Source organism: Hemiscyllium ocellatum, chromosome 31 (genome assembly GCF_020745735.1).
Source record: "Hemiscyllium ocellatum isolate sHemOce1 chromosome 31, sHemOce1.pat.X.cur, whole genome shotgun sequence".
Lineage (NCBI taxonomy): Eukaryota > Metazoa > Chordata > Chondrichthyes > Orectolobiformes > Hemiscylliidae > Hemiscyllium > Hemiscyllium ocellatum.
In genome coordinates, this window is record NC_083431.1 from 51695279 (window position 1) to 51722789 (window position 27511).

The 27511-nt window shown below is 46.4% G+C and overlaps 2 protein-coding genes across 2 annotated transcripts in view; one reads left to right on the forward strand and one right to left on the reverse strand.

Moving 5' to 3' along the window:
- The first annotated feature begins 13003 nt into the window (after window positions 1–13003).
- c1qbp (complement component 1, q subcomponent binding protein) lies at window positions 13004–25884 on the forward strand. The gene is made up of 6 exons (XM_060847984.1): window positions 13004–13279; window positions 13986–14136; window positions 15721–15808; window positions 22497–22592; window positions 24626–24748; window positions 25384–25884. The coding sequence occupies exons 1-6, from the start codon at window positions 13021–13023 to the stop codon at window positions 25528–25530; spliced, it is 864 nt and encodes a 287-aa protein (XP_060703967.1). The 5' UTR covers window positions 13004–13020; the 3' UTR covers window positions 25531–25884.
- Window positions 25725–27511, reverse strand: part of rpain (RPA interacting protein) — a 30020-nt gene continuing 28233 nt past the window's right edge. The window contains exon 7 of the mRNA XM_060847988.1: window positions 25725–25967. Coding sequence (XP_060703971.1) covers window positions 25965–25967 — 3 coding nt within the window. The 3' untranslated portion in view covers window positions 25725–25964. The remainder of the gene's footprint in view (window positions 25968–27511) is intronic.

The following is a 27511-nucleotide window of genomic DNA, read 5'->3' on the forward strand; positions in this document are numbered from 1 at the left end:
GTCAGGGTGAATTGGCCATGCTAAATTGCCCATAGTGTTAGGCACATTAGTCAGAGGGAAATGGGACTGGGTGGGTTACTCTTTGGAGGGTCGGTGTGGGCCGAAGGGCCTGTTTCCACACTGTAGGGAATCTAATCTAATCTAACTGCCAACTTTGTTTCCTTGGCAGCGCTCTCACTAGACAGTAAGTAGGGACTGTGGTAATCTTGCCCATTCATTCATGCATTTCACTGATTAGATAATATGCAACTTGTAACCTTTAAGAACATTGTGGAATAAATACTCTTTCCAAGTATTTACAGTACATCTGTTATGCACAAGATTAAGTCCAGCCAAGATAAATGGGGATTGGCAGATAGTGGAGTGCAAAGTTACTTATTAAGGGAGTGATACCTGGGGAATGTAGAGATAAATGAAGGAGAGGGCTCTATGATTTTGGTGTCTTAACTGTCTTCAGGCCTCAAAGTGTCAACAAGCATTAGAATTAACCCCCTTGCAGAGCTAAAACCATCTCCATAAATCATTCAGTTCTTTACCATGTATCCACATCATCATTTGATTTTTACAACTTATTAATTCAAATCTCACAACAATTAAATCACTGACATTGATACTTCAAAATTCCTTCTAAAGATGATATCAGTTGAGCATTTATTTACATTATAATTATGTTAACTTCTCCTGGTCAAAATGACTGATTAAAAATTCATAGATTTCTAATGTTGGCAGTAGCATCAGCCATGCGCTTATTTAAAGACTGTTGTATACCTCTTGCTCTGATTACAAAGATTTTAAGGTTATATATTCCATACCCTAACTATTCACTGTGTGAAAAAAAATGTTCTCACATCACCCTTGCTTCCTTAGCATATCACCTTTGTGGGATAATGTTCAAATGACAACCGAAATCAGTCAGTGGGGAAAATAGCCGCTTTATTCAGCAAATGCCCAGCACAGTTCGAGGCAGCGATGGAATTCCAAGTACAGTTCTTACAATAGACAGGTGAGCTTAAGGTCAGGGTGCAATGTGTTGGTGAGGTTGATGAATTGTACAGCTTCCTCGCGGGAGCACAAGGTGGCGCCAATGCAGTCATCAATGTAGCGGAGGAAGAGGTGGGGAGTGGTACTGGTGTAACTACGGAAGATGGACTGTTCTACGTAGCCAACAAAGAGACAGGCATAGCTATTGCCCATACGGGTGCCCATGGCTACCCCTTTGGCACCTGGACAATTTCTGACATCTCCCTCCCCTCACTGGACCTCTTCATCTCCATCAATGACGACCGACTTAACACTGACATTTTTTACAAACTTACTGACTCCCACAGCTACCTGGATTACACTTCTTCCCACCCTATCTCCTGCAAAAATGCCATCCTGTATTCCCAATTCCTCTGCCCCCTTCATAACTGCTCCCAGGAGGACCAGTCCACCACAGAACACACCAGATGGCCTCCTTCTTTAAAGACTGCAATTTCCCTTCCCACGTGGTTAAAGATGCCCCCCAACGCATCTCGTCCACATCCCGCACCTCTGCCCTCAGACCCCACCCCTCCAACCGTAACAAGGACAGAACGCCCCTGGTCCTCACCTTCTACTCTACCAACCTTCGCACGAACCAAATCATCCGCCGGCATTTCCGCCACCTCCAAACGGACCCCACCACCAGGGATATATTTCCTTCCCCACTTTCCGCAAAGACTGTTCCCTCCGTGACTACCTGGTCAGGTCCACGCCCCCCGACAACCCACCCTGGCACTTTCCCCTGCCACCGCAGGAACTGTAAAACCTGTGCCCATACCTCCTCCCTCACCTCCATCCAAGGCCCTAAAGGAGCCTTCCACATCAATCAAAGTTTTACCTGCACATCCACCAATATCATTTATTGTATCCGTTGCTCCCGATGCGGTCTCCTCTACATTGGGGAGACTGGATGCCTCCTAGCAGAGCACTTTAGGGAAAATCTCCAAGACACCCACATCAATCAACCACACCGCCCTGTGGCCCAACATTTCAACTCTCCCTCCCACTCTACCGAGGACATGGAGGTCCTGGGCCTCCTCCACCGCCACTCCCTCACCATCCAACGCCTGGAGGAAGAATGCCTCATCTTCCGCCTCAGAACAGCACGGGCAGCACGGTGGCACAGTGGTTAGCACTGCTGCCTCACAGCGCCAGGGACCTGAGTTCAATTCCCAACTCAGGCGACTGACTGTGTGGAGTTTGCACGTTCTCCCTGTGTCTGCGTGGGTTTTCTCCGGGTGCTCCGGTTTCCTCCCACAGTCCAAAGATGTGCGCGTCAGGTGAATTGGCCACGCTAAATTGCCCATAGTGTTAGGTAGGGGGTATATGTATGGGTGGGTTGCGCTTCGGCGGGTCGGTGTGGACTTGTTGGGCCGAAGGGCCTGTTTCCACACTGTAAGTAATCTAAACACTTCAACCCCAGGGCATCAATGTGGACTTCACCAGTTTCCTTATTTCCCCTCCCCCCACCTTACCCCAGTTCCAAACTTCCAACTCAGCACCACCCTCATGACCTGTCCTACCTGCCAATCTTCCTTCCCACCTATCTGCTCCACCCTGCTCTCTGACCTATCACCTTCATCCCCACCTCCACCCACCTATTGTACTCTTTGCTACCTTCTCCCCACCCCCACCCCCCTCCCATTTATCTCTCAACCCTGAGGCACCTTGCCTCTATTCCTGATGAAGGGCTTTTGCCCGAAACGTCGACTTTCCTGCTCCTTGGATGCTGCCTGAACTGCTGTGCTTTTCCAGCGCCTCTTTAATCTAGACTCTGATTTCCAGCATCTGCAGTCCTCACTTTTGCAAAGTTAAAAATCATACAACACCAGGTTATAGTTCAATAGGTTTATTTGGGAGTACCAGATTTTGGAGCACTGCTCCTTCGTCAGGTAGCTGTAGAACAGGATTATAAGACACAATTTATAGCAAAAGATCACGGTGTCATGCAACTGATAGGATATATTGAACTAGATTACTGTTAGGTTTTCATCCTTTAGAGTGGGCTGCAGGCTTCAGTTCATTAATATGTAAGTCCCAGGACATCTTTCAAGTCACATTCCCAAGATAACTTAAGGTTTTATAAAAGAAGGTGGCATCTCAGCCCAGACAATGCATTAAAGGTGTGAGGTTAAAGTCTGTCTGTATCCCAATCTCGAGTGAGACTGGTTCCATTTCCAAAGTTGGAATTTATAAAATGATTTAATTTAATTTAGTCTTTAATTTAATCTATCTTGTGATAGTAAAATGTATTACAAATCTACAGTTTAATGAGTGAATGAATGAAAAATGCGTGATAGTAAACATAGTGAGTTACTGAAGAGTCATGAACGAATGAATGGGAATGTGGTATTAGTGAATATAGCAAGCTAGTAAGTGAGTTAATAAAGGTACCTTTCTCACAATATCTCACACTTTAAAGGAACAAACAAAATGAGTTATAGGGAGTGACTATAGCTGAGACCTGGCTTAAACATGAACAGCAATTGGAATTAACGGCTGCAATGTTTTCAGCAGGGATTAAGAAGGAAACAGACTTTGGAAGACGATGAGTAACAGCATTAACTAGTGATAGGTTTACAGTTCTATATGGACAATGTATCAGATGACCAAAATACAGAATTGATTTGGTTCCTTCTATTCCTTTCTGATATCCCTCCTGTCCCTCCAACACCGACAATATCTCTCCAAAGTTAAATCAGCCATACAATCATAGGTGGAGCATGTTTGTGGTCATGTGTAGGGTTTTGATCCTCTTCACCTTAGCACCAGCGTTTTCTATGTTTGAATTCTGTTTCCAAGGTGATGATGCACCACACAAACGCAAGGCAACATCATCCAATTACCAGGGCCAGTGGTGGAATCTTACAGGAACCAGGAGAACTCACTCTACATAAACACACAGAGCCTGAGTCTAGAGTGGGTGTCAATATGAGAAATAGAATCAGAAACAGCAGCTTCTAAGTAGAAAGTGACACAGAGATTACAGTATAAAATTGTTAAACTTAGTGCCAGGTTTGGAACGCTGTAATGGGTTGAATCGAAAGATGAGCCATTGCTCTTTTTAAAGTCATGTTGAGCTTCATTGGAAACTGCATCAAACTGAGGACAGTAAGGTCAGAAAAGGAACAAGATGGAAGCTGGAGATTATGCTTATGGACTGCACTGAGGTGTTCTGCAAAGAATCACAGAATTGTTATTGCACAGAAAGGCCCATTGTGCCTTTGCCAGACCTCAGGATGTGCAATTCGCCCAGTGTCTTCCCTCTATAATCCTGCACATTCTTCCTTTTCCAATAAGAATCCAATTCCCTCTTGAAAGTACTGATTGAATCTGCCTCCACCACACACTCAGGTAGCACATTCCAGATCCTAGCCACTCCACGCATGTAAACATTTCTCCTTCGAGACATGAGGAGAAAGCAGACAGCAAGCATTAAGCCAACACAGCACGTAATTAAGTTCAAGCACATTGCTGAGTCATCAAGGAGCGTTTCAGATCTTGGACAATGAGGAAGGAGGAAGTAAAAGGCAAGAGCATGAAAAGGGAAGAGGTCCAGTGGGGTGATTGATTATGATGCTGTGGAGAGAATGGTCCCTTCAGAAGATGGGAAAGATATGTTTGGTGGTGGAAATGATGTTTTGAAAGTGTAGATGGGTGAAGTGGAAATGGAACTACTAAGTTCTGAGAAGCGAAGGGGTGAGAACACAAGCATAGGAAATATGACAGGAGTGGGCAAGGATCCTGTCAATTACAGTTGAGCGAATTCCTTTGAGGGCAAAGGAAAACATATCAGGTAAGAATATTGATGGCATTTTATGGGATCAAGGAATTATAAGAGTTAGGTAACCCTAAACTTCGTTCACAGATACTTTAAGAAATATATAACTTAGACTTTCTGCTAAGTGCAGGCACGAAGCACATAACAAGTGGTTTCATTATTGCAACATCATTCTGGGTATTGCTGTTAAAGTGAGGAGACGATTTCTGGACCTGCATGTCCTTGGCGGAGTGGGAGGGGGAGTTAAAGTGTTGAGCCACGGGGTGGTTGGGTTGGTTGGTCCGGGTGTCCCAGAGGTGTTCTCTGAAACATTCCGCAAGTAGGCGGCCTGTCTCCCCAATAGAGAGGAGGCCACATCGGGTGCAGCGGATGCAATAGATGATGTGTGTGGAGGTGCAGGTGAATTTGTGGCGGATATGGAAGGATCCCTTGGGGCCTTGGAGAGAAGTAAGGGAGGAGGTGTGGGCGCAAGTTTTGCATTTCTTGCAGTTGCAGGGGAAGATGCCGGGAGTGGAGGTTGGGTTGGTGGGGGGGTGTGGACCTGACTGGTTCTCACCTACCACCCCACCAACCTCTGTATACAGCGTATCATCCGCCGTCATTTCCACCACCTCCAAACGGACCCCACCACCAGGGATATATTTCCCTCCCCTCCCCTATCAGCATTCCAAAAAGACCACTCCCTCCGTGACTCCCTCGTCAGGCCCACACCCCCCACCAACCCAACCTCCACTCCCGGCACCTTCCCCTGCAACCGCAAGAAATGCAAAACTTGCGCCCAAACCTCCTCCCTTACTTCTCTCCAAGGCCCAAGGGATCCTTCCATATCTGCCACAAATTCACCTGCACCTCCACACACATCATCTATTGCATCCGCTGCACCCGATGTGGCCTCCTCTATATTGGGGAGACGGGCCGCCTACTTGCAGAACGTTTCAGAGAACACCTCTGGGACACCTGGACCAACCAACCCAACCATCCCGTGGGTCAACACTTTAACTCCCCCTCCCACTCCACCAAGGACATGCAGGTCCTTGGACTCCTCCATCGCCAGACCATAACAATACGACGGTTGGAGGAAGAGCACCTCATCTTCCGCCTGGGAACCCTCCCACCACAAGGGATGAACTCAGATTTCTCCAGTTTCCTCATTTCCCCTCCCCCCACCTTGTCTCAGTCAAATCCCTCGAACTGCAATCTTCTTCCTGACCTCTCCGCCCCCACCCCACTCCGGCCTATCACCCTCACCTTGACCTCCTTCCACCTATCGCATCTCCATCGCCCCTCCCCCAAGTCCCTCCTCCCTACCTTTTATCTTAGCCTGCTGGGCACACTTTCCTCATTCCTGATGAAGGGCTTATGCCCGAAATGTCAAATCCCCTGCTCCTTGGATGCTGCCTGACCTGGTGCGCTTTTCCAGCAACACGTTTTCAGCTCTGATCTCCAGCATCTGCAGACCTCACTTTCTCCTGTCTATTCTACTGTCATTTTGGCTGGGTATATAAACAGGGGCTGGGTGTACAAACAGGAGATAGACTACATACACTGCCAGTCTCAATTGTGATTTTGGAGTTGCTGGTGTTGGACTGGGGTGGACAAAGTTAAAAATCACACAACATCGGGTTATAATCCAACAGGTTTATTTGGAAGCACTAGCTTTTGAAGCACTGCCCCTTCATCAGGTGGTTGTGGGGTATAGGATCATAACACGCAGAATTTATAGCAAAAGAATACAATATGATGTAACTGTAATTATATATTGAAAAAGACCTGGATTGTTTGTTAAATCTCTCACCTTTTGGAATGGAATGGACATGTTAGTTTTAGTTCTTTCTTATGTAAATCGCAGAACTTTAAAAGTTACGTTCTCAAGTGAACTTTAACAATTGGTGCCATGTGTGAGACTGTCTGTACCCCAATGTTCAGACCGATTCTAATCTAAAAAACAGATTTACAGATTCTTACATGGATTCTTGCAGTTTGATTAAAATAAAGTGTAGTTCCACAAGTAAATTCACCCCACAAACTTATATTTGTATGTGTGCAGGGTGGGGAGTCTCAATTGCATCTCTCTCGTAATCTGCAGTAGACACCTCTGACCAGACCACTCCATCATATCTTTCTAGATTTTGTCTCTCCAAGTGATGGATTAGATTCCCTACAGTATGGAAACAGGCTTTTCAGCCCAACAAGTCCCTCCAAAAGAGTAACCCACCCAGACCCACTTCCCTCTGACTAATGCACCTAACACTTGGCTATGCTAAATTGCCCATATTCACCTGACCAGCACATCTTTGGATCACCCAGAGGAAACCAGAGCACTTGGAGGACACCCACACAAACATAGGGAGAACATATTTACCACACACCCTTGCCCAAGGCAGGAATTCAGGATCTTGTGAAGGAAGAGATCAGATTAGATTACTTACAGTGTGAAAACAGGCCCTTCAGCCCAACAAGTCCACAACAACCCACCATAGCGCAACCCACCCAGAGCCATTCCCCTACATTTACCCCTTCACCTAACACCAAGGGCCATTTAGCATGCCCAATTCATCTAATCTGCACATTTTTGGACTGTGGGATTCTATGAACTTCACTGTCTCTGGTTCCTTTATACCAGCTGCTGGGATCAAATGACCAGATTGGTCTTTTTATCCTAACAGTTGATTGGTCTCTCAACCTCAGTGGCTGAGTGGTTTCTCAATCCCAGCAAGTGATTGCTCCCTTAATCCTAGTAGTTTAGTGTGTCCTCAGCCCAAGCAGATGATTGGTTCATAAACCCAGCAGTTGATTGGTTCCATCCATTTTAGCTGTTGATTGGTCCCTTGATCCCAGCAACTAATTAAGCTAATTTGGCAGGGGGATGGGATCAGGACTTGTAGTCCAGCAAGTAGGTTAGCTGTTTTTCAGGATATCCAAGAATGTAGGGAGGCTGTGGAGAAGGTAGCACTGACAGGGAAAACTTGAGGACACAGAGATGGGCTCAAGTGTGTATACTTCAACGCAAGGAGTATCAGAAATAAGGTGGGTGAACTTAAGGTGTGGATCGGTACTTGGGACTACCATATTGTGGCCATCACGGAAACGTGGATAGAAGAGGGACAGGAATGGTTGTTGGAGGTTCCTGGTTACAGATGTTTCAGTAAGATTGGGGGGGAACAAAGGAGGGGGGTGGGTGGCGTTGCTAATTAGAAATGGTATAATGGCTGCAGAAAGGCAGTTTGAGGGGGATCTGCCTTTGCAGGTAGTATGGGCTGAAGTCAGAAATAGGAAAGGAGCAGTCACCTTGTTGGGTGTTTACTATAAGCCCCCCAATAGCAGCAGAGATGTGGAGAAACAGATTGGGAAACAGATTTTGGAAAGGTGCAGGAGCTACAGGTTAATAGTCATGGGCGATTTGAACTTCCCAGATATTGATTGGAAGCTCTTTAGATCAAGTAGATTGGACGGGGCGGTGTTTGTGCAGTGTGTCCAGGAAGCTTTTCTAACTCAGTATGTAGATTGTCCGACCAGAGGGGAGGCCATATTGGATTTGGTACTTGGTAACAAACCTGGACAAATGATGGGCTTGTTAGTGGGTGAGCATTTTGGTGATGATGACCACAATTCTGTGACTTTCACCTTGGTTATGGAGAGAGATAGGTGCGTGCAACAGGGCAGGTTTTACAATTGGGGTAAATACGATGCTGCAAGACAGGATCTGAGGAGCATAAATTGGGAGCATAGGCTGTCAGGGAAGGATGTCTTTGAAATGTGGAACTTTTTCAAGGAACAGGTACAACGTGTCCTTGATTATGTATGTACCTGTCAGGCAGGAAAGTGATGGACGTGTGAGGGAACCTTGGTTGACGAGGGAGGTTGAATGTCTTGTAAGGAGGAAGAAGGAGGCTTACATAAGGTTGAGGAAACAAGGTTCAGACAGAGCGTTGGAGGGATACAGGATAGCCAGGAGGGAGCTGAAGAAAGGGATTAGGAGAGCTAAGAGAGGGCATGAAAAATCTTTGGTGGGTAGGATCAAGGATAACCCCAAGGCCTTTTATACGAATGTGAGAAAGATGAGAATGACGAGAACGAGGGTAGGTCCGATCAAGGACAGTAGTGGGAGACTGTGTATTGAGTCGGAAGAGATAGGAGAGGTCTTGAATGAGTACTTTTCTTCAGTATTTACAAATGAGAGGGACCGTATTGTTGAAGAGGAGAGTATGAAACGGACTGGTAAGCTAGAGGAGATACTTGTTAGGAAGGAAGATGTGTTGGGCTTTTTGAGAAACTTGAGGATAGACAAGTCCCCTGGGCCTGACGGGATATATCCTAGGATTGTGTGGGAAGCAAGAGAGGAAATTGCAGTACCGTTGGCAATGATTTTTTTCACCTTCACTGTAAATGGGGGTAGTACCAGGGGACTGGAGAGTGGCAAATGTTGTGCCCCTGTTCAAAAAAGGGAATAGGGATAACCCCGGGAATTACAGGCCAGTTAGTCCTACTTCGGTGGTAGGCAAAGTAATGGAAAGGGTACTGAGGGATAGGATTTATGAGTATCTGGAAAGACACTACTTGATTAGGGACAGCCAGCACGGATTTGTGAGGGGTAGGTTTTGCCTTACAAGTCTTATTGAATTCTTTGAGGAGGTGACCAAGCATGTGGATGAGGGTAGAGCAGTGAGTGTAGTGTACATGGATTTTAGTAAGGCATTTGATAAGGTTCCCCATGGTAGGCTTATGCGAAAAGTCAGGTGGCATGGGTTAGAGGGAAGTTTGGCCAGTTGGATAGAGAACTGGCTAACTGGTTGAAGTCAGAGGTAGATGGTAAATATTCAGCCTGGAGCCCAGTTACAAGTGGAGTTCCGCAGGGATCAGTTCCGGTCCTCTGCTGTTTGTAATTTTCATTAATGATTTGGAAGAGGGAGTCGAAGGGTGGGTCAGTAAACTTGCAGACAATACGAAGATTGGTGGAGTTGTGGACAGTGAGGAGGGCTGTTGTCGGCTGCAAAGGGACTTTGATATGATGCAGAGCAGGGCTGAGGAGTGGCAGATGGAGGTCAACCCTGTCAAGTGTGAGGTTGTCCATTTTGGAAGGACAAATAAGAATGCGGAATACAGGGTTAACGGTAGGGTTCTTAGTAAGGTGGAGGAGCAGAGGGATCTTGGGGTCTACGTTCATAGCTCTTTGAAATTTGCCACTCAGGTGGATAGAGCTTGTAAGAACGCCTATGGTGTATTAGCGTTCATTAGCAGATGGATTGAATTCAAGAGTCGTGAGGTGATGTTGCAGCTGTACAGGACTTTGGTTAGGCCACATTTGGAGTACTGTGTGCAGTTCTGGTCGCCTCACTTTAGGAAAGATGTGGAAGCTCTGGAGAGGGTGCAGAGGAGATTTACCAGGATGTTGCCTGGAATGGAGAATAGGTCGTACGAGGATAGGTTGAGAGTGCTAGGCCTTTTCTCATTGGAACGGTGAAGGATGAGGGGTGACTTGATGATCAGGGGAATAGATAGAGCAGACAGTCAGAGACTTTTTCCCCAGGTACAACAGAGTTATAAGGGGACATAAATTTAAGGTGAAGGGTGGAAGGTATAGGGGGGAAGTCAGGGGGTAGGTTCTTTACCCAGAGAGTGGTGGGGGCATAGAATGCGCTGCCTGTGGGAGTGGTAGAGTCAGAATCATTGGTGACCTTTAAGCAGCAATTGGATAGGTACATGGATAGGTGCTTAAGCTAGGACAAATGTTCTGCACAACATCGTAGGCCGAAGGGCCTGTTCTGTGCTGTATTGTTCTATGTTCTAATTATACATATGCAAACAGCTAAACCCTCAATCCCAGAAGCTCATTTATCCCCATTGCCTGAAGATGACTGGTTTATCAACCCCAGAAACGATTCATCTCTCAATCCCAGAATCTGGCTCGTCCCTCCATACAAGCAAGTGATTGGACCCTTAATCCAGGCAGTTGATTGGTCCTTTGAGCCTGAACACTGATTGGGCTCTTGATTCCAGAAGCTGACACATGTCTCAATATCAGCAGCTGATTTCCCCATCAATCTCTCTATCACAGATGCTGTTGGTCTCACCAACTTAGTCGTTGCTATCCCAGCAGCTGACTGGTTCCCCCTATCCCAGCAGCTGATTGGGTTCCCCCCTATCCCAGCAGCTGACTGGTTCCCCCCATCCCAGCAGCTGACTGGTTTCCCCCCCATCCCAGCAGCTGACTGGTTTCCCCCCCATCCCAGCAGCTGACTGGTTTCCCCCCCATCCCAGCAGCTGATTGGTTTCCCCTGCTATCCCAGCAGCTGACTGGTTCCCCCTATCCCAGCAGCTGATAGGTTCCCCCCCATCCCAGCAGCTGACTGGTTCCCCCCTATCCCAGCAGCTGATGGGTTTCCCCCACTATCCCAGCAGCTGATAGGTTTCCCCCTGCTATCCCAGCAGCTGACTGGTTCCCCCTATCCCAGCAGCTGATAGGTTCCCCCCCCATCCCAGCAGCTGACTGGTCCCCCCTATCCCAGCAGCTGATTGGTTTCCCCCACTATCCCAGCAGCTGATAGGTTCCCCCCCATCCCAGCAGCTGACAGGTTCCCCCCCATCCCAGCAGCTGACTGGTTCCCCCCCATCCCAGCAGCTGACTGGTTCCCCCCATCCCAGCAGCTGATTGGTTCCCCCTATCCCAGCAGCTGATTGGTTCCCCCCACTATCCCAGCAGCTGATAGGTTCCCCCCCCATCCCAGCAGCTGATTGGTTCCCCCCAATCCCAGCAGCTGATTGGTTCCCCCCAATCCCAGCAGCTGATTGGTTTCCCCCGCTATCCCAGCAGCTGATTGGTTTCCCCCGCTATCCCAGCAGCTGATTGGTTCCCCACATCCCAGCAGCTGACTGGTTCCCCCTATCCCAGCAGCTGATTGGTTTCCCCCGCTATCCCAGCAGCTGATTGGTTCCCCCCATCCCAGCAGCTGACTGGTTCCCCGCTATCCCAGCAGGTGATTGGTTCCCCCCATCCCAGCAGCTGACTGGTTCCCCGCTATTCCAGCAGGTGATTGGTTCCCCCCATCCCAGCAGCTGATTGGTTCCCCGCTATCCCAGCAGCTGATTGGTTTCCTCCCCATCCCAGCAGCTGACTGGTCCCCCCCTATCCCAGCAGCTGATTGGTTCCCCCCATCCCAGCAGCTGACTGGTTCCCCGCTATCCCAGCAGGTGATTGGTTCCCCCCATCCCAGCAGCTGACTGGTTCCCCGCTATTCCAGCAGGTGATTGGTTCCCCCCATCCCAGCAGCTGATTGGTTCCCCGCTATCCCAGCAGCTGATTGGTTTCCTCCCCATCCCAGCAGCTGACTGGTCCCCCCTATCCCAGCAGCTGATTGGTTTCCCCCACTATCCCAGCAGCTGATAGGTTCCCCCCCATCCCAGCAGCTGACTGGTTCCCCCCAATCCCAGCAGCTGATTGGTTCCCCCTATCCCAGCAGCTGATTGGTTTCCCCCGCTATCCCAGCAGCTGATTGGTTCCCCCCCCTCATCCCAGCAGCTGACTGGTTCCCCGCTATCCCAGCAGGTGATTGGTTCCCCCCATCCCAGCAGCTGATTGGTTCCCCCATTCCAGCAGCTGACTGGTTCCCCCTATTCCAGCAGCTGATTGGTTTCCCCCGCTATCCCAGCAGCTGATTGGTTTCCCCCCCATCCCAGCAGCTGACTGGTTCCCCCCCATCCCAGCAGGTGATTGGTTCCCCCCCATCCCAGCAGGTGATTGGTTCCCCCCATCCCAGCAGCTGACTGGTTCCCGCTATCCCAGCAGCTGATTGGTTCCCCGCTATCCCAGCAGCTGATTGGTTCCCCGCTATCCCAGCAGCTGATTGGTTTCCTCCACTATCCCAGCAGCTGATTGGTTTCCTCCACTATCCCAGCAGCTGATTGGTTCCCCCTATCCCAGCAGCTGATTGGTTTCCCCCGCTATCCCAGCAGCTGATTGGTTCCCCCGCTATCCCAGCAGCTGATTGGTTTCCCCCGCTATCCCAGCAGCTGATTGGTTCCCCCGCTATCCCAGCAGCTGATTGGTTTCCCCCGCTATCCCAGCAGCTGATTGGTTTCCCCCACTATCCCAGCAGCTGATTGGTTCCCCTGCTATCCCAGCAGCTGATTGGTTCCCCCCGCTATCCCAGCAGCTGATTGGTTCCCCCCGCTATCCCAGCAGCTGATTGGTTGTGTGCCCTGGTTTCCGGTTCCGGGTGATGATCCCCACGCTGCTCCCGGTCGCTATGCTGAGGCTCCGTGTTCTCTCCCGGCTTGTGGCCGCCTCCTCCCGCCTGGGCCCTCAGGTCACCGCGCCCCCGCCGCTCGCCTCCGTCCTGCGGCCCGGGCCTCCGGGGATCCGCGGCCTCACCCGCTCCATGTGGCTGCTCTGTAGCTCGGCCTCGGGCCGCAGGCCGCTCGGCTCCAGCCACCACCTCACCGGCGTGTCCTGCGGCTGCGGGGCCCTACACACGGAGGGTGAGGGAGAGGGTGAGGGAGAGGGAGAGGGGGGTGGGGCAGACCCTGGTTCCATCCTGTCCCCCCCCTCCCCGTGTCCCCCCACCCCCTCCCTGTCCCCTCCCTGTCCCGTGTCCCCCACCCCCTGTCCCGAGTCCTCCCCCCCCCTCCCTGTCCCCCCCCTCCCCGTGTCCCCCCACCCCCTCCCTGTCCCCTCCCTGTCCCGTGTCCCCCACCCCCTGTCCCGAGTCCTCCCCCCCCCCTCCCTGTCCCCTCCCTGTCCCGTGTCCCCCCCCCCCCTCCCTGTCCCGTGTCCCCCCACCCCCTCCCTGTCCCGTGTCCCCCACCCCCCTCCTTGTCCGGTGTGTCTCTTCCCCCCCCCCCCCCCCGTGTCCCGTCCCCCCCTCCCTGTCGTTCCCCCCCTCCCTGTTGTTCTTCCCCCCCCCCCCCCCCCCCGCCAGGGTGAGGGGGTGTGTTGCTGTGCACACATCGGTCAGACCGACTGCACACCGGTTACACTGTAACACCGGATTATAGCAGTTGATGCTTTTGTTTTAATGGGTGCAGAGTCGATGGGCTGAAGGGCCTTTTTCTCTGCTCTTAACCTCTATGACTGAGGCTCTAGGTTGGAGATCTCTCCACCTTCAGGGTCAGGTCCTTGCTCTGTGAAGCTTTGGGTTGCTGTATGTGTGATTTGACCCGGCTGGTTTGTGCATTGCCCCTGTAGGTGACAAAGCATTCGCTGAATTCCTCACTGACGAAATCAAGGAGGAGAGGAAAATCCAGAAGACTTCGACCCTGCCGAAGGTGTCAGGAGGCTGGGAAATTGGGCTCAATGGGACTGAGGCCAAACTTGTACGGAAAGTTGACGGTGAAAAGTGAGTGTTGTCATTCAGCATTCGGGGAAATGGCCAGTTTATATGTTTTTAGTTAAAGTCATGACAATGGATTTTGGACAGGCAAGCAGTTCTTTTTTTATTAATTAGTTCCATAAATTTTTAAAGTTTTGCCTGAACTTGTTGGTGTCTCTTGGTTTAACAGCCCATCCTCAAAAAAAAGCACATCCTTTTTTGCAGTATTGCAGTAGATGATGGCCAGGAATATATAAACAAAGACAACAGTGCTGATAAACCCAACCAGCCTGACAGCTTCTGTTGAGATCTTTTTCATTCACTGATGAAATATCTATGTCTGTGGCATGGCCGTGATGTGAAGGTGCCAGTGTTGGACTGGGGTGGGCAAAGTTTAAAAATCACAACACTAGATTATAGTCCAACAGGTCTGTTTGGAAGTACTAGTGTTTGGGCAGCTGCTGCTTCAGATAGCTGTGGAGCAAGATCATAAAACACAAAATCTATAGCAAAAGATTGCGGTGTCAATATGTTGTTTCAGTTGCAAGGCACTGATCTTTTCCTGTAAATTGTCTTTTGATTCTGTGTACAGCTACCTGCTGAAGGAGGAGTGCTCGGAAAGCTAGTACTTCCAAGTAAACCTGTTGGTCTACACCCTGGTATTACATGATGTTTAACTCTGGCTGGGCCAAAATTTATTGTATATCCCTAATTGCCCAGAAGGTGGTTAAGAGTCAACCACATTATTGTGGGTCTGGAGTCGCTTTGGGTCAGAGCAGGTAAGGATGACTGATTTCCTTCCCTAAAGGAAGGAGGCTTTCTGCCATGGCTAGATTAAAAGGCCAAGCAATAATATCTCTCGGCCATTGCTTCCCCAAACAAATACAATTGAGTCCAGCAGCACATTTTTTGGAAGTGGAGATGCTGCCATATATGTTGTGTTTCTCCACATTTTCTTTTTTGCATTTCTGATCTGCATCTGCAGTAATTGGTTTGATCAAATATACAAGTTCCTGCTGTGGGCTTTAAATGCACAACCTCTCAGTGGGGTCAAAACTGTCAAATACCACTTCAGTCCTAAAAGAATGTAGAATAACTATATACTGCACAATGAAAAATGCATTTTCAGTTTTGAAAATATGTTGGGAGTCTTATAATTTCAACGCTGGAGTCCAGAAAGTGAGACCGCATAATGGCTGTTAACAAGCAAACTCCTATTTTTAGCTAGCAGTGTGAAGTCTTAAAGATTTAATTTTTTTTGTACTGACACCATAATCAAATTTGTATATTGAATCAAATTATAGATTTTTGCTGTATATTTAGTCTGTAAAGTTTCCAGTATCAAGTAAAGAGTATAATGTTAACCATTGCAAATATGTTTGGGTGGTTTATTAGCCTGTGCACTACCAGTGTTCAGCTTTAAAACACCATTTATCAAGTTCCTAAATATTGTGACAAATTCTTTACCAGGCCTGGTTTTTAAATGAACTTATGGCTGTGAGCAGTCTGAAATCCTAGCATGCTCGCTGTCATTCTACTGTCTGTGGTTCAGAGCTGCAGCTGGCTGCTTATTGTTTATCCATAGCCTTTTTCACCTCTTTCTGTTTGAAGGGTTACAGTTAGCTTTAATATCAATAACAGCATTCCACCAACAATGGAGGAAGAACCACAGGAAGAACAGAAGGGTTCTGAGAATGAGGTAAGATGGATTGATCTTCCACAGTACTCTGGCAGTCACTTTGGTAAAGTTGGAAGATAATTTAAACAGGCATGCTCATTATGTATTCATCCTGAGTCAGGGTGGATTGACTGGGCTTTTGTACTGATAGGAGTTGGTGCTGGAGATTTGTCTGGGCAGAATGCACATGGGTATTTAAAAGGCTGTTTAAAGCACCACTTTTTCTAAAACATGTAAACAGGTGGCATTCAAACAGTGAACGATATTGTTCTTGATAACTGGCTGGGTACAAAATTTAAAACCGAATGAGTTGAACTTGAACTTATTCTCTTAAAAATCTATTCAAGAGTGAGTACTGTGTATCTGGAAGGGTGACTGAAGGTATGGAAAAGTGGACCTGGGTACGATCAAGGTATGTGGGAGCTAACAATAGACTACCCTGTTTCCCCTCATCCAACCTAACATTGTCGCTGCAGCAGTATTTAAATGAGGTGCAAAGAGGCCTGTACCACTTACACCATTGCTCAGCACTCTCAATGTGTTTATATCTTTGAAGCCTCTGCTTTGCCATTTTGTTCCTGGTTGTTGGACAGTAGCAATATCCCCTCTAGTGGTCTCCTGATACTGAGGAAAGGGAATCACAGCGAGGGGTCCATATGGAGAAACCTGTTAAAATGTGCAGCACAAAATAGGCCGTTCAGCCCAACTTGTCAGTTTACCTGCCACATGACAATAAAGTCCCAATCATCCAACCTGTTCCCATTCTTATTTTTATTCACTCGTGTCTCTGATCTAATGCAGGTCGTGTAGTTTCTGTACCTGTCAGACTACCTGTTGAAAGGTAGTTAAAACTGAGGTGTAGACTAACTTCAGAAAATTTGTCTGTATTAACCTAAAGAGTAAACAATAAATTAGACCAATCCCCTCAGTTTATATCGAAGTTCACAAAATATTGATGTGACCTGAATTGTTCATTAAAATAAAATTAGTTGTTGTGACAATGTCGTTTTGCATTTTGTTTTAACCAACTTCAAATGTTAAAATAAGTCAACAGTAATTTCACATTGAGATTGTGCAAAGATTTGAAGTCTTTCACTTAAATCTTATGCTGGGCTGGATTTGTCTTGCATTTTATGTACAGGACATACCTGGGCAATGTTTAACATTGAATAGATGGCAGTGTTGTACTGGAACAGCCTGGCTATGGGAGCAGCAAGTTCTGGAGCGCATATCTTGGGGCTAGGTCCGATTGGATGACTGGTTGTTGTGGCTGAGTTGGACTGAAGAGTCTGTTTCTGTACTGTATGGTTCTGACTTTGTCTTCAGTAATATTGCTGGAATGTTGTCAGTGCCATAGCCTTTGTAATGTCCAGTACCTCCAACCATTACTTGATATCACGTGAAATTAGTTGAAGACTGGAATTGGTGATTCTGGGGGCCGTGGAGGAGGTCAAAATGGATTGTCCACTCGGCACAGCTGGCTGGAGAATATTGCATTTGCTTCAGCTTTGTCTTTTGTTCTGGTATACTGGGCTTCTCTGCCATTGAGGGTGGGGACATTTGTGGAAACCTCTCCTCCAGTGAGTTGCCTTAAGTGCCCATCTCCATTCGTGACTGGATGTCACAGGTCTGCAGAGCTTAGCTAGGATCTGTAGATTCTTGGATTGTGTGCCATTTCTGTTCAGCATGAAAGGAGTTCTGATTTGTACCTTCACCAGGTTGACATTTTTTATTTTTTAGGTATGTTTGGTGCTGTGCCTGGCATGCTCCCCTCTGTATTCATCAAACCAGGACCGCTGTACTTTAATGGCAGAGTGGGGGATATGCCCTGCCATGAGGTTAACAATCTCAATCTATAACAATTCTGCTGATGATGCCTTGTGGATGCCTAGTTTTGAGATTCTAAACCTATTTGAAATCTATCCTTTTCATCACAGTGGTAGGACCCCACAAAACAATAGAGGGTTATCTCAATGTGACGGGGGGATTTTTGTCTGCAAGAGGATGCAGCTGCAGAAGGTGGATTAGTGAGGATGAGTTTTTGTAGGCGCTTCCCTCTTTACCTATAATACTGGTGCTCCTGTTGATGGATATTGAAGTCCCTGCCCAGCAGACATTCCGCACCATGCCACCCTCTACACAATCTCCAAGTGGTGTTTGACATGGAGGAGTACTGATACGTCAACTAAGGGAGGGCAAGAGGTGGTAATGAGGAAGTTTCCTTCCCATGTTTGATCTGATGCCATGAGCCTTCACAAATGCCCCGTTGTTCAACCAGTTGTCTGAATGCTGCGTCTGAGACGTGCAGAAACCCCTCCAAACATCTCTCTAAGTTGGTCCCGTTTAAGTTACTCATGGACGCAACGACACAAAAGAACGCACTTGGGCTTACATAACTGACAGCCAAAAGGGGAACGATAATACCTGACTTCACTTGAGCCGGAAAGCAAAGCTTAGCAGGACTTATACACTTAATGGTAAGGTCCTAGGGAGTGTTGCTGAACAAAGAGACCTTGGAGTGCAGGTTCATAGCTCCTTGAAAGTGGACTGACCAGTAGATAGGATAGTGAAGGCAGCATTTGGTACGCTTTCCTTTATTGGTCAGAGTATTGAGTACAGGAGTTGGGAGGTCATGTTGCAGCTGTACAGGACATTGGTTGGGCCACTGTTGGAATATTGCGTGCAATTCTGGTCTCCTTTCTATCAGAAAGATGTTGTGAAACTTGAAAGGGTTCAGAAAAGATGTACAAGGATGTTGCCAGGGTTGGAGGATTTGAGCTATAGGGAGATGCTGAACAGGCTGGGACTGTTTTCCCTGGAACGTCGGAGGCTGAGGGGTGACCTTAGAGGTTTACAAAATTGAGGGGCATGAATAGGATAAATAGACAAAGTCTTTTCCCTGGGGTTGGGGAGTCCAGAACTAGAGGGCATAGGCATAGGTTTAGGGTGAGATGGGAAAGATAAAAAAAGAGACCTAAGGGTGATATATGTATGGAATGAGCTGCCAGAGGAAGTGGTGGAGGCTGGTACAATCGCAACATTTAAGAGGCATTTGGATGGGTATATGAATAGGAAGGGTTTGGAGGGACATGGGCTGGGTGCTGGCATGTAGGACTAGATTGGGTTGGGATATCTGGTCAGCATGGATGGGTTGGCCCGAAGGGTCTGTTTCCATGCTGTACATCTCTGACTCTGAGCCGTGAAGAAATGGGCATACATTGTCAACAGGAGTGAAAATAGAAAGTTAAGAGTAACCTAATCAAGGCTTTTAGGCAGTGGAACCAAGTTTGAGAGTCCTCAATTTATTTCCTCTTCCTTTTCAGTTTTTGATATTGTTCACACTTTTCCCCAATTCTATCCAATTCCAGTGTTATGTACTTGGGGGAGATGATGGCCTGGGGAATGGTCTCTGTTAAAACTCCACCACCGTAAAAGAAAAATAGGAATTAAGATGACCGTGCGTCCATTGCTGATTTTTGGAAAAGCCCATCTGGTTTGCTAATGTTCTTTCGGCCTACACGTGATCCAAGCCCATAACAACGTGGTTGACTCTCAACTGGCCTCTGGGCAATTAGAGATGGCAAGAAATGCTGGCCTAGCCAGTGACGCAGTGAAGGAATTTTTTAAAAAACCCTCCATTTTAATATAAAATACCCCTCTTGCCCATCTCCACACTGCGTCACCTTCACCACTATGGGCTGTATTGGCACATGGAAGAAACCTACTGGCAGTGCCTACAAAGAGCAGTTCGGGGGAAGTCTAACCTACTGTTGATTGAGCACACGCAGATGAGACTAATCTGTAGGAATGAGTGGAATGTTTTGCCGAGATTCACATTTGAAGGATATGTCTGGTGCATGGAAACCTTCGTTCTGATTCTCTGCTCTTGTCGGATATTTGAAATGAAGTATTGAATATAAACTTGCAGTTGTTTGTTTGAACAACTGAAATTTCCTGGATCAATTTGTGACTTTTAATTTCAGGGTGCTGTAGGGTGTCTAATATTCTAGAAGTAATTGTTGTCCAAAATATATTTTTGACAGCCTGAGCTTGTGGTTTTATTCTGGTTTTCAGACCCACTTACTCCTCGTTCTGTTTCCGTTTAAACACACTAGATATTTGGGATTGTGAACCGTTCCCATGATCAACCGCTTAACCTAGCGGTAAACATTTGAGAAACCAATGTGGAATATTAATGACCATAAAGGTGGAAGTTGGAAAGTGACAATATAAATCAAGTAGTAGTCATTGAAAGAGCTGAAGCTTGTCTTTTTAAAAACTTGAAACTGGAGAAGGAGCTGAGGGGAAATCTTGAAGGAAGAAGAGTTGAGAATTACAGACTACCCACTGAATGCTGAATTACAACGAGGGAAGAGATATTGGACAGCTTGTTTGGAGCTTTGAAGATACAAAGGGGAAATCTCAGGAACATTGTTAATGCTGTTCGTAATACAGAGAATGACCATGGTAGGTCTGATGGAGAGCAGTTGGAAGCTAGGGATGAAGTTGTTCTGAAACACGAGATGTTGCAAGGCCGTCTTCAGGTATTGTTGATGTTTTCAACAGTTGTCATATAGTCATAGAAATGTACAGCACGGTCCATGCCGACCAGACATCCCAACCCAATCTAGTCCCACCTGCCAGCACCCGGCCCATATCCCTCCAAACCCTTCCTATTCATATACCCATCCAAATGCCTCTTTAATGTTGCAATTGTACCAACCTCCACCACATCTTCTGGCAGCTCATTCCATACACATACCACCCTCTGCGTGAAAAATTTGCCCCTTAGGTCTCTTTTATATCTTTCCCCTCTCATCCTAAACCTATGCTTCTGGACTCCCCGACCCCAAGGAAAATACTTTGTCTATTTATCCTACCCATGCCCCTCATAATTTTGTAAACCTCTATAAGGTCTCCCCTCAGCTTCCAACGCCCAAGGAAAAACAGCCCCAGCCTGTTCAGACTCTTCCTGTAGCTCAGATTCTCCAACCCTGGCAACATCCTTGTAAATCCTTTCTGAACCCTTTCAAGTTTCACAACATCTTTCCGATAGGAAGGAGACCAGAATTGCATGCAATATCCCAACAGTGGCCTAACCAATGTCCTGTACAGCCGCAATATGACCTCCCAACTCCTGTACTCAATACTCTGACCAATAAAGGAAAGCATACCAAACGCCGCCTTCGCAATCCTATCTACCTGCGACTCCACTTTCAAGGAGTTATGAGCCTGCACTTCAGGTCTCTTTGTTCAGCAACACTCCCTGGGACCTTCCCATTAAGTGTAGAAGTCCTGCTAAGATTTGCTTTACCAAAATGCAGCACCTTGAATTTATCTGAATTAAACTCCATCTGCCACTTCTCAGCCTATTGGCCCATCTGGTCCAGATCCTGTTGTAATCTGAAGTAACCCTCTTCGCTGTCCACTACACCTCCAATTTTGATGTCATCTGCAAACTTACTCACTGTACCTCTTATGCTCGCATCCAAATCATTTATGTAAATTACAAAAAGTAGAGGGCCCAGCATCGATTCATGTGGCACTCCACTGGTCACAGGCCTCCAGTCTGAAAAACAACCCTCCACCACCACCCTCTGTCTTCTACCTTTGAGCCAATTCTGTATCCAAATGGCTAGTTCTCCCTGTATTCAATGAGATCTAGGAGAAAGTGAGGACTGCAGATGCTGGAGATCAGAGCTGAAAATATGTTGCTGGAAAAGCGCAGCAGGTCACGCAGCATCCAAGGCCCTGGAGAATTGACGTTTTGGGCATGAGCCCTTCTACAGGAATTCAATTCTTCAGCAACACCTTTTCAGCTTCCATGACATGTAACCTTGCTAATCAGTCTCTTGGGTAGTTTATAGTTTTTTGATCTAAAGATGTGTTTTGAGTTGGTGGAAAAGTGAAAACAGCGCATAGGAGGTAACACTGACAGTGGAGGAGTTCTGAAGCTTCAGCTTTAAGTAACAGGAAGCAGGCCAAAGATATTATGAAGCAGGCCTGAGAAAGGGGAGGCTCAATACCTGTTCCACTGAGATATGAAGAAGTTGTATCTATGCTCAATGCCACTTGCAGAGAGTGGCGAATGTAGAAAATTGTGGAGTAATCTAATTGACTTTTAAGATGATTAATCAAATGGATAAAGTACTTAGAATAACTATTTCTTTGCAAAGATCGCATATTTTTCCGTCAAACATATCCCCACTTTCAAGACACCCACCTCTTCATGTTGTATTCCTTTCCCGTGCTGTTGTTGCATCTAGACTAATGCTCTGTCCAGCTTCTCATCTTTCTCCCTCCATTAATCTAAATGCTGCTGCCTCTGTCCTAATTCTCACGTTTCACCCTGTACTTGCTGACCACACTGATTCCCAGTCCTCCAAGGCTTCCAATTTAAAATTAAATGATTAAAATTTAGCTATTGAAGCATTGAATTGCGTAAGGAATAAGTCAAAAGATTGAGTTGGCTGGAGAGGGTTATTGGGAGAAAGGATACAGCTAGTGATGAGGGAGAGTGAGGGAGTGGGGTAAATCAAAAGTCTGAGAATTCGTTGAATTTTGCTGCTTGTCTATTCCCAGTTTACAAAGCAGCTGGGCCTGTCGGGAGGTTGGTTTCTTGGAATTTTAGCTCTTTAGATTTTTTTTTATTCTGTTGTTTAGGTATAATGTCATCTTCTGTCTAACAAATAATTGAATTCTTTTGCAGCCTGAAATCATCTCAACCCCAAACTTTGTTGTGGAAGTGACCAAGCTGTCAAATAACCAGAGTCTAGTTTTTGATTGCCACTATCCTGAAGATGAGGTGGGTATTCCTGCTGAGCGTTGGTTGGAATGTCAATTGTGGATTTTCACTTTGTCCTGTCTTCTCCCACTCCAAGGCTTTGCTGTTGTAAACATGTGTATTTTCCCTTTTGAGTAGTTGTCCAGTTGCCTTTTTAATGTTTCTATTCGGTCTGCTTTCATTGTCCTTTTTGAGGCTGTGCATTTGAGGTCCCCGTGGGATGTTGGCATCACTGGCTAAACCAGCATTTATTGCCCTACCTTAGTTTCCCAGAGGGTTGCAAGATGGCTCAGTGGTTAGCATTGCTGCCTCACAGTGCCAGGACCCAGGTTCAATTCCATCGTCAGGCAATTTTCCGTGTGGAGTTTCCACGTTCTCCCTGTGTCTGCGTAGGTTTCCTCTGGGTGCTCTGCTTACCTCGTACAGTCCAGAGATGTGCAGGCTAGGTGGATTAGCTATAGTAAACGCAGGAATACAGGGATCAGGTATGGGGGAATGGTTCTGGGTGGGTGTTCTTTGGAGGGTCAGTGTGGCTTGATGGACCGAGTGGCCTGCTGCCGTACTGCAGGGACTCTATCAACTGTTGACAGTGCCAACTGGGGTATGACCAGAAAGCAGTCGGAATTCATTAGAATGGGATTGTAGTTGCAGAGCAAGATGACTTAAATTGTTTGGGAAGAGCAAATAGTGGAGGCACGTGGCAGCACCAGCTTTTATTGCCCACCTCGGGCACTACTGCCCAGGGAAGTGGTGATGTGCTTCTTTCCTGAACTGCTGTTGTCCGTGTGGTGTAGAGGCACCAACAGCTGTCACGGAGGGAGTTCCAGGGTGACTTCCTAATGAGAGTAAAGGGACAGTGTTGTAATTCACAAGTCATGCCAGTTTCTGCCTTCGACAAGAACTCGCGGGGAGTGGTGTTCCCTTTTATCTGCTGGCCTTTTCCTCTGGGTGGTAGAGATTGCAGGTTTGAGGGATATTTTTGAATGATCCTTGAAAAGTTGCTGCAGTGTATCTTATACATACTGCTGCTGGTATGCAAAGTGATAGATGGGGTGCTGATCAAACTGCTTTGTCCTGGAGGATATTGAGCTGCTTGAGTATTGTTGGAGATGCATTTATCCAAGCAAGTGGGGAGTATCTCATCATTGTGCCTTGTAGATGGAGTAGTGGCTTTGGGGAGTCAGGAGGTGTGATGTGCTGCAGGATTCATAGTCCCTAAACTAACTTGGTTTCTTAACCCCTGATGTTTCAAATTAAAGTAGCAGGGTGGAGGGCTTTAATCAACAAAAAGCAAACCTGGGGCAGTTCTTGCCCTGTAGGATGGTCATGAACTAATTTCACTTGAGATAAAGAATGATCTTTCTTAACATCAAACTAGACCTTGCAATGTGCAATAGTGATATCCAGGCGCTGTTGTTGGACTGGAGTGGACAAAGTTAAAAATCTCTCAATACCAGATTATGGTTCAACAGGTTTATTTGGACTACTCTCTTTTGGAACAGGAACATTGCAGACTGGTGATAAAACTGATCACCAGTGTCCTGTGGCATGGAGTGGTACAGGCAGAGCATCAGGAGATGATGTTCAAAGAGTCTGGGCCTTTTTATATCACTTTTATATTGGAGTCACAAGATGAGGTTGAGCGCATGTTGACCTTTTTAGATACAGATCCTGCAGGAGGATACGAGAAGATGAAGAACGTGCTGTGGGCAATTGGAAAAACTCCAGAGTTGACACTACATCTATTAACTTATTCCTTATTGCCCAAGGAGAATGTGGGTGAGCCTTGGATTACTGCAGTTCTTGGTTGGTACTTCCACAATGGAGTTGTTTGGAAGTTTGGGAAACTGACCTGACAACAAGTGGCTTGGTTATCCCTGTCCAAATGAGAATGTGTCTTAATTAGAGAAGCTGTGATTGGTGCTGTTTCTATGTTAACCTTGCCATTTAAATAGAAATCCTTCGTATGGCTACTCTTGGTACACTGTTTGTTTGAAGTCTGATTGTTCATTCATTGTCCATGTTGATGTGTAAAATGTCTGAATCGGTTACAGATTGGGCGTGGCGAGGAGGATGACAGCGACATCTTTGCCATCAGAGAGGTCAGCTTTCAGCCCACGGGAGAAGATGATTGGAAAGACACCAGCTATACCCTTAATACAGACTCCCTGGACTGGGTGAGTGGGAGCAAGCAACTTGTTGAGTCTTTGTAACTATCAAAACATGTAGGAATTTGAAATTCTGGTGAGAGTTTCCGATACAAACTCTTTTCTGGCATCTGGTGAAGGTGTTTTCTGCTCCACTTGAATACTTTGCTGGATTTGCTATCCGCCTTCAGCGTCCTGTTCTGCTATTGGTGTCTCCTTGGTGCAGTGTTTCATCAGGAGCTGCTCACCACCTTGGTGCAGTCAAAGAAGCTTCCTGTGTATAATAAACCTTTGTGATGTATTGATGTGCTATCCATTCACAAAGGCCAGCACCAGCTCCTGATCCTACCTTCACTTCACATTGTGCAGATGTGTACAGCATTCCCATCCGTCATGCAGTTTTCAAGTTGAGTTAAATGAGTTTTAGCATTTCATAGGGTGTGATTTGATCTTGCGGGCTGATATATGCAGGAGCAGTGTTATAGGTTTGTCAGTGATGTTCCTCAATACTTTAGAGACAACGTGACCATATTTGCATTTTAACCATGCAGTAGCTGTTTTGGAGATACTTGTGTTTTAAGCTTCTAACACGCAGACACCCCTCAGTTTTAGTCATGAATACCTGCTGTATGTCACATGCAGACCCTAACCTCTGTCTCCCACAGGCCCTCTATGATCATCTGATGGACTTTCTGGCAGACCGTGGGGTTGATAACACTTTTGCTGATGAACTGGTTGAGCTGAGCACAGCTTTGGAACACCAGGAGTATATCAAGTTCCTTGAAAATTTGAAGAGTTTTGTAAAGTGTTAATCATTGATGTATCCAATTAACATTGTCTCTCCACCTCCTGGCAAAGATCGTCCTGCGATGATAATGCTTGTTAAATGGCAGAATGATCCTGGACTTTAAATTATTTCACAATAGATTTTGTACAAAGATATTCTCTGGTACTGAATGGCTCTGTGTAATTAGCATCCCATCTCTATATTATGTACAAAGTAGTCTGGGATGCTAAATGGCTAAAACGGTGCCTCTGAATTGTATTCTAATTATGGAAGTGTGTGTGTGAGCACATGAACCAAATTATTTTCTCCTCACAATGTCATTGGCCTCAGATGTTTCTTTAAAAAATGAAGTATTGATTAAACATGATGTTAAACCTTGGCTCCTCTGGTTTCTTGGGTTGGGGTGGTGTAATGTTGCTGGACTAATGATGCATCTCCTCCAGGCAGCAGGTTCAAATCTCACTGTGGAAAAAGAAATCGAGTTGAAAGCCTGTGTCAGTGAGGGGTGACCGGCATTGAATGTTGTAACAGCCAATACTGTTCATTAATGTCTGCTTTAGAGAAGGAAATCTGCTACCCTGACCTAGTTTGGCCTACCCCTGAATCCTCTGAAATGGCCCAGTAAGTCACTGAGTCGGCATAAAACGCTGATCTTACTAGCACAAAAGGAACAGTAAGGAACATTTTGGCATTATGTAATTCCTCGAAATGGCAGCTATGTAAAAATAATTCATTTGAAGTACTCCTCTTTTGTAGCTTTGGTAGGCTCAGGTATGAAATCTATTATTGCAACCTTTAAATTCTTTTGAACTGGAATTTAATGGTTTGAAGATTAAAGGGTATGGGGACCCAGCAACACTGTGGAAGTACAGGAAGATAGTCTTGTAATTATATTAGCACCTTAATGACCTTTGGGTACCCCAAGTACTTTCCAGCTAGTTACATTTTGTAGTCATTCTTCTATTTGTGCAAAGAAAGATATCATTGATAAATTTTATATCAAAGATATAAAATTCATTGCAGAGGGGACTAAGGAAGCTGTCAGGGAACAATGTCCATAGATGTTGTTTACATTTTTCCAGAAGGCATTTGACAAAGTCCACTTAAGTAGGTAGAAGCCAAGAGAATTGAGGGTAAATTCCTGACACAGCGAGGAAATTAAATGGTAGGTGATAGAAAGTAGAGACAATGGGTAGGTAGTCAATTGGCAGGATGTAACCAGTTCTGTCTCTCAAGGACTTGTGTTAGGGCCTCAAGTATTGATGTTATTTATTAAGGAAATGGATAATGGCACAGAAAGTCATATATCATAATTTGTGGATGACACAAAGTTAGGCTGCATTGTAGACTGTGTAGATGACAGCATAAAATTGCAAGGGGATATTGATAGATTAAGTCAATGAGCAAAACTGTGGCAAAAGCATTTGAATGAAAGCAATAGTGAGGCTATCCATTTTTGGATCAAGAAGGGACAGATCAAGGTATTTTTCTGGATGGTATGAAGCGCATGTCCAAGGAGACTTGGGGGTTCAGGTGCATACATCTTTAAAATGTCACAGACACGTACAGAAAATAATCCAGAAAGCAAACAGATTGCTGTCCTTTCCAAGTAGAGGACTGGAGTAGAAGGATGCCGAAGTTATGCTGCAGTTCTACAGAACCCTGGTTAGATAGACCCCACTTGGAGTACTGTGAGCGGATCTGGGCAGCACACCTTCTGAAAGGAGTAGAATACTGATTTACAAGAATGATACCTGGACTTGCATGGTCAAGATGGAAGGAGAGATCATATCATTTCAGCCTGTGGTCTGTAGAATTGAGAATGTTAATGGGGGGTATGATGAAAGTCTTGTAGACATGAATAGGAAAAAAGGTAGAGAACGATAAACTATTTCTACTGGTTAGGGATTGTAGAATGAAGGGACATAGCGTGAGACTTAGGGCCGGAGGGTTGCGTAGAGATGTGAGGAAGCCGTCGTGCACACACATAGGATGGTGGGTTTTAG